This window comes from Lichenostomus cassidix, chromosome 12 (assembly GCF_008360975.1).
Source record: "Lichenostomus cassidix isolate B80296 chromosome 12, HeHo_3.0, whole genome shotgun sequence".
Taxonomy (NCBI): domain Eukaryota; kingdom Metazoa; phylum Chordata; class Aves; order Passeriformes; family Meliphagidae; genus Lichenostomus; species Lichenostomus cassidix.
In genome coordinates, this window is record NC_139493.1 from 17,266,677 (window position 1) to 17,286,116 (window position 19,440).

The 19,440-nt window shown below is 42.8% G+C and overlaps 1 protein-coding gene across 17 annotated transcripts in view; it reads left to right on the forward strand.

Moving 5' to 3' along the window:
• Nucleotides 1-19,440, forward strand: part of ATP2B2 (ATPase plasma membrane Ca2+ transporting 2) — a 380,463-nt gene that overhangs the window by 218,711 nt on the left and 142,312 nt on the right. For all 17 annotated transcript variants that reach the window (XR_014854795.1, XM_085073053.1, XM_085073049.1 and 14 more), the window contains one exon: nt 876-1,359. Coding sequence is in view for 16 of the 17 variants with exons in the window: in XM_085073053.1 (XP_084929179.1) it covers nt 1,161-1,359 (199 nt within the window). In the remaining variant the exon portion in view is untranslated. The remainder of the gene's footprint in view (nt 1-875; nt 1,360-19,440) is intronic.

A 19,440-nucleotide genomic window follows, 5' to 3' on the forward strand; every position in this document is an offset into this window, starting at 1 on the left:
ATCTCTGTTAAAACTCTGCGTGCCAAATATAATAGCTGGTTTCAGCAGTATTTAAACCAACTTCATTACAATATGGGAAGGGGAAACAGGTTTTAAGGGTTGGCTTTAGCAAGCAATCAACTGTCTCCCAGATGGTCTGAATGGGACTCGTTCAACGCTGCACATGGGGGGAAAAAAAATAAAAAATGGGGGAAAGAAGCAAAAAGAGAGAGCCCAGCAGCATGCTGTGTGTGTCTGTGCCTGCTGGTGGCTGGGCTCAGGGGAAAGGAGCCCATGGGTGCCTGGCTGAGGAGCAGCTCTGCCTCTCCCAGCCCAGACATCCCAGTGCCTTCCCTCTCGGCTGGGCACAGAAGGCAAGGCTGCAAGATGTAATGTATTTAAATGTATTCTGCGTTTGGGATGGTGGCTCTGTAGCTTCTTCCCCCAGTTTCGGTGCCCTGGCGCTGGAAAACCGTTTTGCCTTTAAGCCATGATGAAAGCTGGTAGCGTTTAACCCCTTTTTAACCTGGAGCCTTATCAGAGAGCCTTGGCTCTGGTCAGAGGCCAGCGTGGAGAGGCTGTATGGAGCTGAGCACGTACTGAGGGTGCATCCTGCACGCCGGGCTAATAGCTCACTGATTAATATTCATGACTCATCTCATTTAGCGGCTGCTCTGGGCCCGAGCAGCTTTGCTATTGGTGCTCGAGCTGTGGAGAGCTTTATCTAAGGCAGAGCTGGTGCTGTCCTGGGCTGGATGCTGCTGACCTGCAGCACTCCCAGGACACCCCAGCGTGGTGCTGTGCAGCTCCTGGAGATGCCAGAATCCATCTGACGTCCCCTCTGTCCCGCGTCGCCGCGCACTCCTGTAATGAGTCCTTTCTGCTTGCTCCCAAAGGTCCAGAGGAAGAAATGACCATGTAGATTCTACAGCTTGGGTGCAACATAATGGGAAATGGTGAATGGAGTGGAGCTGGTCTGCAGCCTTGAGAGCAGCCGTTCTGTGACCTCCAGCCAGTCAGGGACACCCTCCACGCCAGGGGCATCCTCCACGTCGCTCGCCGGACACACGCGGGATTCTTTTTAATTTCTCCGATTGGAATTCCAGATTCCTCTCCTTCAATTTTTAAACAGTTTTAAGATTGTATCAACTACAACAAGTGGAGCAATATAACCAGCCACGATGGGTGACATGACAAATAGCGATTTTTATTCCAAGAACCAAAGAAATGAGGCCAACCATGCAGGAGAGTTTGGGTGCACACTGCAGGAACTGCGCTCCCTCATGGAACTCCGAGGGACAGAAGCAGTAGTAAAAATTAAAGAGACATATGGGGAAACAGAGGGGCTCTGCAGACATCTGAAGACATCACCAACAGAAGGTAAGCACTTTTCACCTCACTTGAATTGGGGGGTTTCGTGTAAATGCTCTCCAGACAGTGAAAGAAGAGAGGTTTGGATTCAAACCTGAACAGAATTCTCATGGTGTTGCCATTATTCCCCACAGTAATAAAACAAGAGTCTTCTAAGAAAGAAGGTAAACCAGCCCAGCTGTAGCTAAAGGTGGCATGACAGTGACAGAAGTGCTTTTTGTTCTAACAGCTAAATGCATTAATTGTTCCTTCTTAAAATGACACAAAAAATCAGCATGTGTTTTGGGCATTGCAAAGAGAATCTCTCTGCTCCTGGGGGTAAGAAGGTGCAAAATAGTTGCTTCAAAACAGTTTGTAGGTATTTGGACATCTTGAGAGTATGAAACGACCTTTTGAGATGCACATTATTACTGAGTAGATCAATATATTTTTATATATACGTATGTAGGTTACTAATCTTCACTTACTATATTACCCTGATGGTTTTGCTTAAATCATCAGACTGTGATTGTATCAATGTTTTTAGTAGTTGGACTTCTATTGTGTGTGACATTAAACTCCTTACTTCTTTATTATTAATAACACCACTCATAACTTCCTAGTATCTATTTTTCTAAGTGTTTTTGTAGATTTCTACCTGATCATCAGTTCTTTGTCTGGTTTTTAATGCTCATGCCAAATTTCTCCCCATAAAGCAATGATAATGGTGGAATGTTTCCCTCTCGTACAATTTTCTTGATCACCAATTCTTTCTCTTTAAGTGCAAGGAAAAATCTGTTCCATTCTAAGAATTCTATTTTCGTCACTGTATTTTCATCTCCAAGGAGTATTAACACTTTTGGAAATTACACAGTCTTTCAGTCTATAATATTTCTGCAGTCTTGTAAAGTAGCCAAGATGCTCATTTCAAGTTCTTTTCTTTTTCAAGAAGATAGAAGTCTTGGCTTTGTTCCATTCTCTTCTTTCTAAAATTAATCCTTTAGATACCTCCTCTGTTGAAATGCCTCAGAGTCTGGAATTATTGGTGTGATCATAAACATGTGAATTGTAGTGTGACACCATGAACTCCCCCAGCAGAGAGGTCCCAAAGGAGCAGCTCTCCATGTCTCACTTCAAGAATCCACATATGCAGACAGTCAGAGCTGAAGTCTCCATCTGAGCCAAATTCATGGTGGTGACTTCAGTAAAGTTTTGCCAACTCATTCTAGTGGTTACCTGGTCAATGTGAACTTCAAAGGAGATGTTAATTGCATTATGTGTTCAATTTATGACATCAGGGAAACTCAATTCCTCCTATCGGAACGGAGCGTATGGATCCAGCGGCATGGCACGCTGACTCCAGCAGTAATCTATATCTGATACTGCAGATAAGGTAACTTTCCTCGGAGCATTACGTGCACTTCATCACTTGTGCATTAGGGAAAAACCTTTCCAGCTTCAAATGGCAATCAGCATAGCCTTGGAATCGTGAACACTCTGCTGTGTTTTAATTTTCATTAGATCACATAATAGGAATTCCCAGTCACGCTAAGTCTACATCTTGTTTTTAATTGTTTAGCTTGGAAAAATTCTCTGAAATATGTCTTGTCAAACTCTGGAAATTTTCACTGGAGATGAAGTATCCATAACAGAAATTTAAAGGCTTATGGCAAATATAAGCTTATATCTAGTTCCAAGTCCCAAGCCATTGCTTTTCTGGTTTCCAAGCTCAGTGAAGAAAGTTAAAGCACAGTGAAGAGAATATTCTTGAAGATAGAGGAAAGAAAAATAATTGTTTCCTATCTGGAAATGGAATTCTAACATCATGTAGACATGCTTTGCAAATGAATTATCGACATACCAAGTTTTATCTTTCGGTATCTGCAGCAAACTGTGGGTTCCCCACTGAATACCTTTATGAAAACCCACACTTTGCTGCAATGCCTGAAAATCACTTTCCCAACCAGGTATCTTTTTTTGGTGAAGAACAGTTCACTGAACTTCCTTTGTTTTCCATACTCTGGTGTGTTGCACATCTTACATGGTTTTATGGGAAATACAGAGTAAGAACTACTGCAGGGCACTTCTTTGAAGAAACCAAGTGGACTTTGGCTGAGCAAGGGTCCTGAGTGAATATGAATGGAACAGTGAGAAGGACCTGACTGGAGAACTTGGTGCTTCCCTGCCTTGTAAACTCTTCCAGAATTTATCTTCATAAAGTGCTTGTAGTTTTGTGGGACATTGCTGAATGGAACAGAGGAAAAAGTGTGTCCTGGCAGCATGGACACAATAATTTGGTAAAATGTGGCCTAACCTGAATTTACTGGTTTATTTAGAAAGCAAGAAGTAGTCATGAGCTCAGAGTTGACTCAATTAATTTCCCATGTTAATACTTGATGTCCCACCTATAGATTGGTAGAACCAATCACACTCAGAATTGCCTTTTGAAACTGTTTTAAAGGCCTTGAACTTGAACTTCTCAAGGTAAGATGTTATACATGTAACTCCAACATAGGATAGATTTATCAGTGAACTCCTGTCTGAATTCAGTGTAGAGCTGGGGAAGTCTGCTCAGTGTTGAGTAAAATAATATTTGTGTTATAATAATATTGCTGCATGAATTAATAATATTATTATGGGTTACAAGACTTCAGTCTCTTTAAATTTTCTTTGGTTGCTCCTTTAGCTTTAGATGCAGTGGGGATCCCAGCTCTCAGTTATGCCTGAGGGATTTTCTGCATTAAAGAAATATTCTTTTCATATTGTAATGAAAAGCACCCATTTTAAATGCTCATAAAAAGAACCTCCCCAAAATCTATGGAAATAATTTATATGGAAAAATACACTTATGTGTGAACTTGAATTTTCTTTAAAAATATTTATCTTCAGATTAGTTTCACTTTCGTTATCCCAGGAATACCACACATAGGCAGGACACAGCCCTGTCACTTTGCAAAACAATGCTGAATCCCCCCTTGGGCAGAGCTGTGCTGACAGTTGTATAATTTTCCATGCAATTGGAGTCTCCGAGGCCCACTGGAGCATCAGTGATACCTTATAAAGGACAGCTGGTAAAATGGGATGAGTTAGCTGGATGAATTCCAAATGACACTGGAATCCACTCTCTCCAATACTTAACTATATTTACCCACAATTTGATATAGTGCCCACCAATTTACAGCAAGTTTTTCATCTACATTCCCTTATAAAAATGTTTATTTCTTATGGGAGTATGCCAGTGAATTAACTTCCACAATTTTTTGCTTAAAATACTTGGATGCAGTAATTTCTAATAACTGCAAAAAGTGAAGACTTCACTGTGTATAGAATCATGGGGTATCCTGAGTGGGAAGGACCCACCAGGATCATCCAGTCCCTCCCCTGTCCCTGCACAGACACCCCAAAATCCCACCCTGTGCATCCCTGGGAGCATTGTCCACCCCAGGGTAATGATGCTTTTTAAATTTTTATATGGAGGAAGAACCTTTCCATGGTGATATCTGTGCAACCAGACCCAAAACAGGAGCTCCAAAAGATGTTACATGTTGGTGATAATGTTACAGCACAACAGAGGAAGTTTTTCTGTTGGTATTTAGTGGACACCAAACTGGTTGAGGTTCTAGGAATGGGCTGGGAGTGCACTGGGGGAGAATATTTCAGCTTCGTTTTGTTTTTTTTTCCTAGCTGTAGGTCTCAGGATACTCTGAGAAGGTTTTATGGAAAGACAATATCAATTAGCAGTTAACTGATAATTTTTCTACTGCAGAAGATGATTTGTTAATCATCATAACTGCTCTAAGCTGAGCTACCAGAGAAGTTCTCTCTCATTTCAAATGCATGTTTGTTGGGTGGGGGATAAAGACTGAGTATCAATTAGGCCAGCTGTGGAGGTGTGTTTATTTTTCATTATTGCAATCTAGAATGCCTTTCACAATTTTAGTGATGAGGTGAAAGATAAAGAAAGACTGAATGTAACAAAATCAACCAGCTGCTTTTGATACTCCTCAGTTTTGATTCCTCATCTTGCTTCTATAAAAATGCACTTTAATAACTTAATAGTGTGTTTGGAAGCTGCTCTTGCAGGTTCACACCGAATTGCAGTCAGGTGCAGCACTGTTTGTTCAGTCAGCTACAGGGATGGGAAGAGTTTGGAAAGGAATGAAAAGTACTTGATTCAGACAAATAGGCGTTTAAAACAGGAATATGAAATAATTGGTTCTGTCATTGTTAGAGACTGAGCTTTATAAAAACACACTGTCAAAACAGACCATGAAGGTAAAGAAATTGGGTGATAGCATCATTTTCACCATTAAAGGAACACACCTGATCACATATAACCCATTAAATATGATCTATAAGTTCAATATTTTCCTAAATTATTTTAAATTTTAAGTTAGGATAGATATTATTTGATTGATTTTATAAATTTTTTAAAAGGAACATTGCCAGCTCTCAGAAAGGAGATTTTAAGATTACTTTGTGACATTGAGCTGAAGTACTTTGCAAACCTTCCAAGCAGCATCTAAAAGTCTCTGTGAGAGCAGACCCACTCATCCTCCCTCTGGATCACCTCACTGCCTAATCCCTCATCCTTATTTGTGGTGTCAAAACATCTCTTGTGGTTCAGGCTGGTTTGTCACCCCCCAGGCCAGCAGCCAAGCTCCAAGCAGACATCAGCCCTTATTTGTGCATGTTCTCCCCACATGGAAGGTTTGCTTTGAACCATGAGAACAGCTCTGGCCATGACAAACCCCTCAGCACTGGCAGGGCCAAGGCTTCAAAGGGCTTTTATCTACCTTGCATGGGAAAAACCCCACAGACAAACTTTAAACTCATATTTCACCTGGTTGTTCATGCAGTGCCAAGTGTGGCTGGGCTGGTGAGAACTTGGATAACTTGGCATTTTCCTCTCATCCCATCAATGGCACTGAGTGCCCAGCAGGCTCCTGGGGAGCTGTGCTTGGCAGAGAGGCTGACTCTTTCCAGGAGAGGCTGGCTAGGAGGGAAGGGGTCCTGGGTGCTCCTTCATTTGGAAATTGCAGTTGCAGGACCCTTGTGTATCCCAGCTGGTTTTATACTCCCTGGAGAAGAGAAAGCTCCAGGGAGAAGGAGACCCATAGGAAAGTTGGGGGAAAAACATTTAGCAGATCCTGTTGAGATACGAGAAGGGGTAATGGATTTTAGTAAAGGAGGGTTGATATAAACCAGACCTAAGGAGGAAATTCATCCAGTGGGGGTGGTGAAACACTGGCTCAGGCTGCCCAGAGAGGTCAGGGCTGCCCCATCCCTGGAAACCCTCAAGGCCAGGTTGGATGGGGCTCTGAGCAACCTGACCTATTTGAAGATGTCCCTCCCCACTGCAGGGAGTTGGACTGGATGAACTTTAAAAGTCCTTTCCACCCAGATAATTCCAGGATTCTCTGGGGGATGCCTGGGGGAGCCAGAGGGGTGCCTGACTCCATGGGCAGCACAGGGGCTTCCCTTCTGCACCCAGGGCCTCCTCCTGGCCCTGCTCTCTCCACAGGGAAAAGCCCTGGAGCACTCGTTGCTGTCTGGCTCTTTGCAGCTCTGTCCCCTGTATCTGTCCCAAGCCACATGAGCACCCCAGGGGGCCTTTCAGGACTGGGAACAGCTGGACAAGCTCGAGGGAGAGGGCTGGGTGTGAATACCTCGTGGCAGTTTGCTTTGGCCCATGGGGCTGTGTCAGAGCCCAGCTGTAAGGCTTGGCCCTAGCCAGGTTGGATTTGGCTCCTGATGTCACCATGGGGCAATGTCACCATGCCAGGCAGATGTGCTGCTCCAGGGCTTCCTGCACTGCACCCCTGGGACCCACAGGAGCTCTCAATGGCTCTGTACATTTTACACTCCTGCTGTGGGCAGCATCTTACATTTCCATAAAATCCTATCCCCATGTTTAATGATTTGAAAGGGGTGCATGGAGCTTTCTTGGCAATGGGGGTTATTTTCCTTATCTAATATTTCCATTGTTTGTATAATGGAACAGCAAACATTCTTCCAAAGGTTACCCAAACATAAGCATCTCAAATGAATGGCTCAGATTTTTCTCTGTGATAAGTCCAATTTCATTGCTCGTTTTGTTTCTGGGTTCTGGCATGGCGTGCCACTTACTGATTTACTTTGGCTTTGTTCATTTACTTGTGGAAAACTAGAGAGATATTGCATGATGCATTTTCCTTATAAAGCTTAAAAAAAACCCAAAAGAGATACCTGCTCCTTTGAGAATCCTAAATGGCTTGCAAAAAGGTTCTTTCTGGGTAACAGGCAGTGCTTTAGAGAAAGGCCAGGAAAGGAAGAAGGCAGAAGAGTCTCTTCTGCCTATTCTTTTCGGCTGCATCAGAGATTTTCTGAGGTCAGTGCTGATTTATTTATGTGATTACCCAGGACATCATCTTCCTCTCAATGATTATCTTACCTCAGCAGGTGCAACACTTAGAAAGGAGGCTATTTTCATGCAAGCTGAATTCCCCTTTTCCCTGTAAGACAGTACATTAAATCCATGCAGGCAGTGTTTACTGACCACAGACATACATTCTGCTCTTGAACCTCAGACTGAAATGAACAGAGTCACAAATGGGTGTCACATTTTGCAGCTATTCTGCACGGGACTAACATTAGTTCATTGTACTTAACTCAATTACAACTACAGTGTGTTGTAAGTCACAGGAAAACCTGGCCCAGCAACTTTGTTATTCTTTCCCTCTTTGCAAAAGGATAATCCCAGGTCAGCATTCTCCATAACGTGTTGTGCCCCAAGTTTCTCCTTGATCTGCGTGCAGTGATGTAATACAGTGAGTCAAACCCTCTCTGCAGCACTAATAAGTGATGGAAAGTGTTGCCGTTACATGGGGTGGTTGATAAAGCTGTAATCTCGTTCTTAGAACCAGCGGCTTGGGTTTGTTGGCATTACTAGCTCATTCATTGTGTGAGAAAAGATGAGGCCAGGCCTTCAACATTGTGGCACAGTGTACATAATGCTGGGGAAGTGACCTTTGTATTCCATAAAAGCTACGTCAGCTCTCCCAGTGGCAAACTGGATTACGTTGGCAGTGCTCCCTTGGAAAAAGGCAATGAGGCTTCTGCTTGGAGGATCAAACAGGGATCATTCTGGGCTGTGGTGTCAGAGTGGCTCCTGTGTTGGGGAAGGCAAAGCTGGAGCTTGGATAGTGATGGCAAAGATACACTGGAGGGAAGGGTGGCTTGCAGCCTTTCCTTGGTGTGTGCCTGTGCTGAGGAGCCTCTGTGGGACAGCAGGGCTGCAGGGGAAACATCCTTGGGGAACACCTCCCTTCTGTGGTATTGCAGGGCTCAGAAATCCATAAACATCTACAGACTGTCAGCCTTGAGTGAGAGCTGATTTATCTTCATTTTGTTCTTGTTTTGAGGAGGCTGCAGGAAGAGAGCAAAGTCCATTACACCAAATGAATAATCCAATCGATGGAGCCAGTGTGCCCTTGATGGAATGAAGCTTTGCCTTTGAGTGGATCAGAGACAGAGAAGGCTTTTTGCCTGATTTTGTCAGTGCCCTAGGAAAGCACAGAGTTGCCATGCAGAGGTTATGTCCTGCTGGAAGAGCACAGCTCTTAGTTCATTGTCTCATCTGACACTTACAGGGATGCAAAAACTTTAAAATGTAGGGATTAAAACAATTACCTGCAGCTCTGTCAGGTGTTCCCAGACATTTTGCCAAATGTCACTGCTAGGAGTGATGCTGCTCCCAGCTGAACCATGGAAATTGGGAAATTTTGCTGCTAAATTCTTTTTAAGGATTGTCTGTGGATTGGACAGATGATGACAATACCATTCCTTACAACAATGAAATGTTGAATATCTTTTTTCTTCAGCATTGCAGTTCTGTGTATTCATGAAAGGGGACTGCTATTTGTTTTCAGATAAAGTCAGGCAGTGGCTTCAATGTGCAAGTCTAAGTTCAGGAGCCCTGGAAGTGGAATTACCATGATTCAATGGTCATTTTTCTTTTGATGATAAGTTATATCAACAAACCAGGGATAAGAACAGTGTTAGGTGCAGTAATGATTTCCTGCCTTCTGTCCCTTTTGCAATCACTACTCACCCTTCAAATCTAGGCTGTTCAAATTTACTGTTTCCATTTGTTTTCCAAGGAGTCAGAGGTTGCTGGTGTTTGACATGCCTGTTATTTAGAAAGGTGAGGGGGAAATAAAGCCAAATATGTATTTTTGGCACTTAGCTCAATGTGCTTCCAAGACAAACATATCTGCATTCTCTCAGTGTTGACTTCCTTTCATGTGGCACACTCATAGTTTCTGACTTGCCTTCTAAGTATCTTTAGAAATTATTTCTCCTCTATCTCCAGGAGTTGGGTTTTTTTTCCACATCTGTGTAGGTGTTCTGAAAACTGTGCTTGAGATCCTGAAAGGTGTGAGGGTAGAAAGCAGCCTCCCCAACATCCTGAAAAGCTGCTGATTACCTCAGACATAAAGAACTCATTTTCACAGATAATAGATGACATTCTCTGGCACAGCTTTCAGAACAGCATAGTAACTTCCTTTTTAACTTTTAAAGAAGGAAAAAAATCCTTTCTGAATGCTCATTATAAATCCCATTCCTTGTCCTTGCCCTGGAAGTGGTAAAACAATGCATTTCAATGTCCCATCCTAATTGCCAGTCCAGAACTTGGCAATGCAGCCAGGGATTCTATTAAATGCAGAGGATTTCAGTTGTGCAATAGAAATAGCTGGGTGTATGTAGCTGCTATTTCTGTAACAATAGCATTTACTAGCCCTTGTTTCCTCCTTGCTTTCAGATGAAATTCTTTAGGGACTGCAGCTACTCTTTTCCTGTGTGGATTGTGAGCTGACTCAGTTCTGTTAAGACTCTCAAACCTGAGCTTCCACAGGCTGTGCTGCTCCTTTGATTATTCCTTTTGCATTCTGTGTCAATCTCTCCTCCCCAGCACTTTCCACAGAGGAACTGTCTGTTGCAGTGTGAGGGCAGCTTAGGTAGGTACAGTCCTCTGAGGTATGAAAAGGCTGAAAAAATGAGTATTGGAAAGGAAAATCGACGAAATTTATGGAGTAATTCAAAAGCTCTGTCACAATTCCTTCCTCTGATTAGCATTGGGGATGAGGGAAACTAGGGAATAGCCCACTCCTTTACAGGTGTGCTTCAAAAGGTGAGCTTGCCCTTGAAGGAGGTGCAGAGGAATAAGAGAGGAGAATTTTCTTAAAGCATCCAGCAGGGACCCTGTGAACTGCAGCAGGATTTCACCTGGGCTCCCCACAGCTCCTCGGATGCTCCAGGCTGAGTGTTTGTTGAGGTCCATGGCAGCATTAACGTGGAACATGAATGGATGGCAAAGCTGTGGGATTGCAGGGCAGCTGTGCAGTTCCAGTCAGCACCAGCACTGGTCTGGGCACCTCAGGTCATTCTCTGCCTAAACAGTGCAGCAGATCCACTTGGGTCTTTTGCACCATTTTTCTGGCAGTCCCAGGTGTTTGCCTCAGTTTGGAAGCTTGGGTGACAACTGGGGACACCGTGGGTTTTCTTGGGTTTGTCTCACTTCAGTCACATGTTGTCCCCTTCCCTGGCACAGGATCTCAGTTTTAAAGGAGTGATGATTCTTTTCTGAGCCATGCTGTTTTTTTCTTTTCCAGTTTGCCTTTGCTTGCTTTTTAATTACATCTCAAAGTGGTTTTACCTTCGTTAAAAAGCTAAATATAAAATTCCTAAAATAATAGGAATTGTTGCCTTATATCATCATTCTACTTTGCCAGTGGAGTCATGAGTGTTGCATGGTTTTCCATGGATAGCAGAGGTTATCTAGCTTTACACCTGCAGCCTCAATACCTGCCTGGTTTTGAACTGCAGTGCCACAAGTGGCCTTTAGCCTAAGGAAACCCTGGAGAAAATCCCTCCTGTTCGTCCTAATCCATCCAAAGAGTGAAGAGGCTGGCCAGGTCAGAACCTGTGATTTTCCCTACTCAAATTGTTGAGCTTTTACTGACAGAAAAACCTCAAAAAACCCTTTAACCACCACCTCGTTTCCTGCAGAAATGGGTGTAAACTTGGAAAACTCTGGGAGCATTCAGGTTTGCTCCCCTGTGGGGTGCTGAGTGCCTGGGCTGCTCCTTTGTTCCATTGTTTTCTCAAGCCACTGAGCCTGGGGTGTGCTGGGCGCTGCAGGGACAGGGTGACAGAGCTCACCCTGCCTGCCTGTGCTGTGCCCACTCAAGTGTTCAGAACACTTTGCTTTGCACACTTCAGACACACTAATCTGAGGGAAGCACGGTGGTAATTGCAGGTGATTATCTGTGCTACAGGTGCATCCAACAGGAGCAGTGCTGGTACCAAAATCCTCCCAAAATGGGGGAAAAAACCTCTGTAATACTGCCTTTTTAACAGTGATTAAGGCATTATTTTATTCTTGGCCAAGAGGTGAGTGGCTGACAAAGTTCCAGCCTCCACCCCCATGCTGATACAAAACTTTTTCACTTATTTATTCATTTTTAGCAAAGAAATTAATATTCACTGATTCTAACTGATGTGATTCTCTTCATTAATTATTACTCTATCCTCCGTTGGTTATTGATTTCTCTCTCTGCATGCCAATTCAGTCCCCATCCTTTAGTCCTTTTATCAGCTTTTTCTTCAGGCCTTAATCTGGATCTTCTGGTTACTTGAACAAGAGTCTGTTAACAAACTTAACTAGTGCTGGCTAAAAGTGGGCACTGCTTGCAATTAATTAAGATAACTGATTAAAAAAATCAGTTAGGAGAGTTATATAATTTCCAGCAATTCAGTGCTATGAGATCTGTAGTTTGCCCCAGGAAGATAGAAGTGCTTATTTTTGGTGCCTTGTCCATCTGATGATTCCAAGCTCTAGGCACTGAAGGACTCTAGAGATGAATTTTTTTAAAATTTACAGATAGCTAAGGAAATTCTATAAATATTTTGTTGGCTTTGTTCCTACAGAAGTCTTGGTGGTTGTTACACCTCCTGCTGCTTTAGTCACTTATAAACATGAAACCTTGGCTGCAAAGCAAAGCCCCAAAATCAAACCCTAAGCTGAACCCTCACCAAACCCACAGTGCACATTGGGGCTCAAGAGGGATGTGCCCAGGTTGTTGTGTGAGCAGAGAAATGGAACAGTTTCAGCTGAGGCAGTGCCAGAGGTCAGCTCTGTTTCCTTCCACGAGCTGTCCCTGCTGCTTGGGTTGTGTTTGATGTCACAGCTCAGCTGAGTTCCTTTGCTTCAGTAGGAAATATCAGATGGCAGAAGTCATTAAGCTCCAGTTGTCTTATTCAGTGTTTGAAGTGACCCCTTAGCAGAGGACAAATCCCCAGCTCATTAACGGGGGTGTGCACCACTGCTCCAAATACCACGTGCCAGCTGAGAGAGAGCTTGGATTCAGGTTTGGGTTGATGTTAAAGAAATGTCTGTGAAGAAACAGATTTTGTGCCTCCAGCCCTGAAAAGTGTGCAGGGTAAGAGATCTGGAGAGTTTGAAAGATTTAAAAATAACTCTTTAAAGGATAACTGTTTTAGCATTAGCAATAGATGAGGACTCTTAAGGTAAAATCAGTGTTTTTTTTTTTTTTTCCCTACACCAAACCTAGATGTTATTTTTAATTCCTGATGTTAATCCTGTTTAACAAGGCTATCAGTGTGGCATGTTTTGCCATGAGATGCTGGCAGTCCTTTTTGCTGCCCCACTTTTCCCAAAGTATTGATGCTGACACGAATGTCTCTGCAGCTCACAGCTTAAAATCACAGAGAGAAATCCGGTAGGACTTGCTGTGGGGTGGCAATCTGTGCCATTCCCTGCACGGGAAAATCTTGGTGTCTGCTCTGTCCTATGAACTCCCCACGCTCAGCAGCTGCTGCAAGGGACACCTCACCTGCTCAGTGACGTGAGATGTCCCTGCAGGGACAGCCAGCCCTGCTCCAGAGCCACCTCAGTGCCATTCTGGGGCTGAGGGGCACTGCTGAGCCTTCCCTGCAGAACCACCCGGTGCTGCTGCTAGCCTGGGACATCTCTGTTAGCCAGTCCTGTTCATGGAACAGCAAACTGAGGGTTAAATGCATTCAATGGACACTGGATTTGAAACGAGTGTTTGGAATTCATGCCCTCAACCTGGGACCTAGTTTGCACCCCTTGGATTTCTTGTTGTCTTGTTGTCTTATCACTATTATCACTATTTTAGGGAGACTTCTCTCCTCTCTTACCTTTATGTTGAGCCACTCCACTTGCATTGCTGCTTAAAAGTCCTGAATTTTGAGTGACTTCTTCAGCCTTCCTTAAATTTTCCTTAAAATACTCAGTTACATGAGGTTGCCATGGGATCTTTAGGAGAAATTTTTTCAGCTTCATTTAAATTTGGGAGGTGGAAGGAGGGGAGTAGGCTTAAGTCTGTTTTCATTTTGGAATGTTTTGCAAAGAGTTCATGCCATTGTTAAAAATTGATAGCAAATCTTAGCTGCCTGGGACTGCCCAGGTAAGTTGTAGCCTTGGTGGATTGCAAGGACTGGTGGTGGCTGGCAGATCAACAAAAAATCCTGATATAAATAATACCTTGGAGGTGTTTATTCATATTGCAAATTATCCATATTTTCTTGTGATATTGAACAATTGCAGATACAACGATGATAGACATGTTGCCCTGATAAATTTGAGTAATCTAGCTGCCCTTTCATGAATATCTGCATTTTCCACTTTTAAAATTCAGTACAATATTCCCTCTTGTTGACTTTTATGTCTGAATTTATGCTTACAAACAGCCCGAAAAAACACGCCAAAGTTCTATTCTGTTGTGATTTCAGAACAAACCATTCTTGGTTCAGTTTTCTTTGCTTTTTTTCTTTGTCCTTTGATTACAATTTCTTTGTAGATACATATTTCCTTTATTGCTCATTTGCTTTTTGATCTATATTTGTCTGGTTTGGGGTTTTTTTTAATTTTTTGGTGTATTTTTTTTGTGTTCTACCACTTTCTGATGATCTTAAAGATCTCTAATTTTGACTGGCTTGGTAAGTCACCCTTGTGGCTCAGGTAGTTCCTCTTTCTTTAACAATCCAAAGCCTTTGGAGGTGACCCTGTCCTTCCAGGTATTGCTCAGGTCACGCTGGGCATTTGTCCTGTTTGAACTTGGCTCTTTTGGCAGAACTGCATCTCCTTTATCTGCTCTGCCCCATTTTTGCTGTTTGAACTTGGCCCTTCTGGCAGGGCTGGATCTCCCTTATCTGTTAGGTTGTTCTGCAGGCTGTGGGATCAGCTGAATATCCCTCGTGCAGCAGGGTGATTGTGCTGCAGTAATTCTTTGAGCAGATTTCATGTCGATTGTTAAAGACAAATAGTTCAGGATGACTTTAAATAAATCTCCCTGAGATATTCAGTGCAGCTGATAATACCTGGTGGGTGCATTGAGTGAGGAGCTTCTGGGAGTGGATGAGTTTCTAGTTAAAATTATTTGAAAACCAGCAGTGATCTTCAAACTGGGCTTGTGGCTTTAAAAAGAAAAAAAAAAATCCACCATCCCAAACTCAAATCACACAGTGATTTTCATACCATTTAAAATTAGATCAGATTTTATTCCTAAATCTTTGAAAAAAATTTAGGTTGCTCTTTGCTGGAAAGGCTGTCAAGGGGAGTATTTCTATAAGATATTAATTTTGAAAACTTCTGGCTGTTTTCACCATGTGAGATAATTCAATGTAAAAGTTACAGGCTGAAATCCAGTATTTTAAATGACAGGGAAGATTAGGCTACTCATGGTCACGTTTCCAGACATGCAAGATTTGGGTTTTGTTTCATTCTGTCCTCTGACTTAATCCTCATTTTATTCACATCAAAGATGAAATTTCTGTTTCTTCCTTAAGCAAGATAATTTAAATTTTTTACTTTTGGCCATATCAGAAGAGTTTTAAATGCTTCCTAGAAAAGATACTATTAATTTAACATTTAGTATTTATGACAGTCTCTTTAACTGATAAAATTTTATATTATTGTTAAAATTAATGGATTTTGGTGCTTTGGCTCTTTGGTCAACTGCAATAATCTATCCAGTCTAAGAAATCAAGATGTCATTATGAAAAAAAATTAGTTGTTAAAATACTTTCATATCATGACAATTGGTTTTGATAGGAAAAGATTGAAAGTGATAAGGTATAATATTAGCAGATACTCTTCTGTTTAAAATATCTTTAAATAAAGTCAACTGTTCCCTACTTAAAGCTTCTTGAAAAGTGCTCAGGGCAATTTTGGTTTGAGAACTGGGAGGAACTCTGGAGTGGCAATTTATAGAACCTTAATTAATTGTGCTGAGTTCAGTGTGTAAAGCCAAGGCAGGCAGGGAGTGTTTCTGGTGAACAGGGACATCCTCACAGGAGTTCTTTCCAAATCCAAGTTCACAGCAATGCTCCTGCTTCCCCAACACCACAAAATACTAGTTGTGCCTAATCCTCAAAAATCCATGCACAGAAATCAAAAGGACATAATAATAATTTAAAAGTAGTCAAATGTGTTTAAAAATACCAGAGCCTGTAGTACTCTGGAACTGTTCTAAAGGCTGGGAAAGCAGGACAGGAGGTGTTGGGAAGTGAAATATATGGATAATGCAGTTGCTCAGCCCCATTTCTCATCAGTGGGAGCTGTGTGAGCATTTTCAGCTGGTGCTGGAGGAGCAAGGATGGGTCATGGTGCAGTGGGAGGCTCAGCACTGAGCTCCTCCCTGGCCAGCCAAGCTCTGGTGTGTTCAGCACCCCAACAGCTCATTAAGGAGGTTTGGTATCAGAGCGAATTAACAGTGAGACTGTCGCTCAGAGGGAGCACCTGAGGTTGTGTTCAATACCAGGGTGTGTGGCTAAGGTGAGCTGCAGGGCAAAATTCACGAATGCCTTGCTGCCCTCTGTCAAAGGGCACAGGCTGGCTCCAGAGCTCTGCTGCAGGTGTGGCTCATGCAGGGAAATTGCTGGCCTTGGGTGGGTTGGTTTGTTTGGGTTTTTGCTGAGCATTTGAGGCAAAGTCGCATTCCCAGGCCCAGCCAGGTCTGTGGGTTTGTACCACGGCCAGTTAGGCCAGCAGGGTCCTTAGGATGTGGAGGCTTCAACCCGGTAATCACCACTGCTCTTAATTGCCCTATTGTAATTCAAACGAGCTCTTTTGTACAGCAGAGCTGGGCCCAAGGTGCCAGTGGCTCCCTAGGGATGAGAGTTTCCTTTTCCAGGAGGGTTAAGTTAAATAAAAGAACCAAGGAGGCCTGGTGCTTTGTGAACAACTGTGTTTATAGTGCTCGAAGTGAAGCAAGAATTCATTCACTTACATCACTTTTCAGCTGGGAATCTGTTGCAATTTCCAGCTTGAGACTGCTGTTCCTGCTGCTTCTTTTGGGAGGTGTGCTCGGAACTTCACCCTAATCCCTCTGAGGGGAGGGAAACTATTGAGTTCCAGTCTGCAGAAATACAGATTCGACCTTTCCTTAAATCTGAAGCAGACACTGATAAATACCTTCCCATCACCTGAAGAGATGACAACTTTATTTTGGTTATTCCAATACAACAATCCTAAACAAGCCAGTTGCCTAATTAAAGCCTAAATGGGAGTGGCAGACCAGCAGGCTTAGAGGAAAATCTGTAGGAGTGGGTTGATTGTATCAAAAATGATGTCTGGCAGGGGTAAAATGCCTCTTCCTCAGCCTCACGTTGATTTTTGTGTGTTCTACTCACTGCAATTTCATGTGCTGCCAAACAGCCTTGCAAATTGTTTCTTGCTCCCAGCTTGAATTCTGATGTCCCAAAATAGACACATATTTTTTCTTCAATCCAGGTGTTTATGTGTAGATGGAGTGAAAATCTTTCACTCAGAATATCTTCTGTAAACACTTACAGTGCTATTAGCGTTGGATATATGATGTTTTTATAGTATCTAGCACTGAAAAAGATAATTTCTCAGGTGGGTTTGATTGCCATTACTCATCTCTTTGCCTCTATTTTCTGGCAAGCTCCCCTGCCTTCCTTGCAGAATCTGCCATAGCAATAATAATATTTGAGAACCAAAATTGAAAAGAAATTTTATTAAAAGCTATGAAAAAAATTGGGTGATCAATCAATGAACCATGTTACCATTTACAACTAACTAAAATCCTGGAAGGTATTTTTATTTTTTCCAAAGTTTGCAGAAGGAGAAGGAAGGCAGAACATAGCTTACAGGACACAGTGGATTCCCAAATTATTTTCTTCAGTGGAAAAACACGAAGCACAGCTTTTCTAGAGAACCTGGGCTATTTAGAAGACTGTGTTAGCAAAATTAGCCTTATCTGGGAAATACCACGTTTGAAGGAATTGCCTGTAAAAATGCAGGTGTGCAGAGAGAGGCAGAGGTGGATTTCATTTTAAATCTCCTCATGTTCAGTACTAATAATGAATTTGGTTTTGAACAGTGCAGAGATTGTCTCTGCCAGAACAGAGACAGCAATGAGCATTTCAAATACTGGAAATATTGCTCAGATTTTTATAAGGTAGCACTTGCTCCTAATTTAAGTGCTTGTACTTCATAAGCTCCAGCTGCTCTGCATAGAAGGGAACACACTTTGCTGTGGCTGTTGTGTTTCTCACTGACACAAAGCATCTTTCTTGAACAGGATTCAGAATGAGCTTTTTGTGTCGTGGAAAGATTGGAGATGCTCCTGCAATTCAAAGAAAGCTGGAGGGAATTAGAACAAGAGTTAGAGATTTTATAAGAGACCACAAACCAAATCCTGGAACAGCTGTAAACTGTAAGAGAGTTAAACTCTCATCTGGAGTTTAATATATGTAAACCTGCATCAACCACCAGGTGAAAACATTGATTTCCATGGGAAGGAAGAGTTCAGAAGGGTGGGCTGGGAATTAGATCCCATCTGAGTGACCTCCCAGCCTTCTGAGCCAGGGGTTTGCACAGCTGGATGTCGAAGCCCTGGCTGGGGCAGAGCATGGCAATAACTCAGATATCTCCTCTAGGAGGAGGATGAAGCACAGGTAATGTTTGAATACCTGTGGATGGGGCTGCCCTGCATTTCTGAACCACCACATTCTGGCTGTCTGTGACTGCTTTCTTGCCATGTGCACTTTACTGACCTGGCAATGGCAGCCAGACTCCTTTACAAAATCCAGAGCAGCCCCCATGCAATGATCTGCTGCTGACTGCAGAGCAGCACAGAGCTCTGGGGTGACCCCAGTGCTCAGACTGCTGGGAGCCCAGCTGGGGCTGGCTGGCTAGGACAAGTATAGATTGAGGTGTGGCTGTTTCTTCTCATCACAGACAGAAAAGGGACCTTTCTGCCATTTGGAGATGAGATTTTCCTCACATGGGATCGACAGAGATGGGGAAGTTGTGGTGCTGAGGTCTGGAAAAATCCACTACAACTCCAGGCCTTTGGGAATTATTTTATAGAGTCACACGAGCTGTGTAGAACTGGCCTGATGCTTTGTATCTGAAAAGACTTCAAAGGAAAAATGGTCAAATTACACATCTGCATGGGCAGATGATCTGTATGGCATCTCTTTCCAAGATGTTGTCATTTTTACTTTGCGGTTTTGTAGGAAATAAGAAAAGTGCTGGAAACCTTTAAGGTTTTCCAGCTTTCATAGATGCTAATTGTTACAATGGACAAACTCAGCAATGTGGTGAGTGGGAATTACTCCCAAGAGACTTTCCTGGAAGAAGAATCTTGTATTTTGACTGTTTTGTTCAGATCATATTTGAAATGATGTTTTTCATCTGTTGTTTCAAAACTCCAAGCAGTTTTGTTTCCTTCTTTATTCCAAGTAACCGATGAGTTACAGGGAACTGTGAATTCTGTTTTTCTGAAGAGGTGCACTGAGTTTCAGATGTTCATGTTTAAATGTCCTGCTTCTCTCTCCATCAGCTGCCTCTGCTCAGCCAAAATTGCCCTTGATGTGGAGCCCTCAGCCTCTGGCAGGTGTTTTGCACAGACAGACACTGTGCCAAGCTGTGGTTTTCCCTGTAAATGTTTGGTGAGCTGAAACCTGGCATGGTGAATTATAGATAAGTGCACCTGAGAGGGCTGAGGTGTCTGTTCCCAGAATTTTATGCTGAAAAAGATGCCTGAAGAAAAT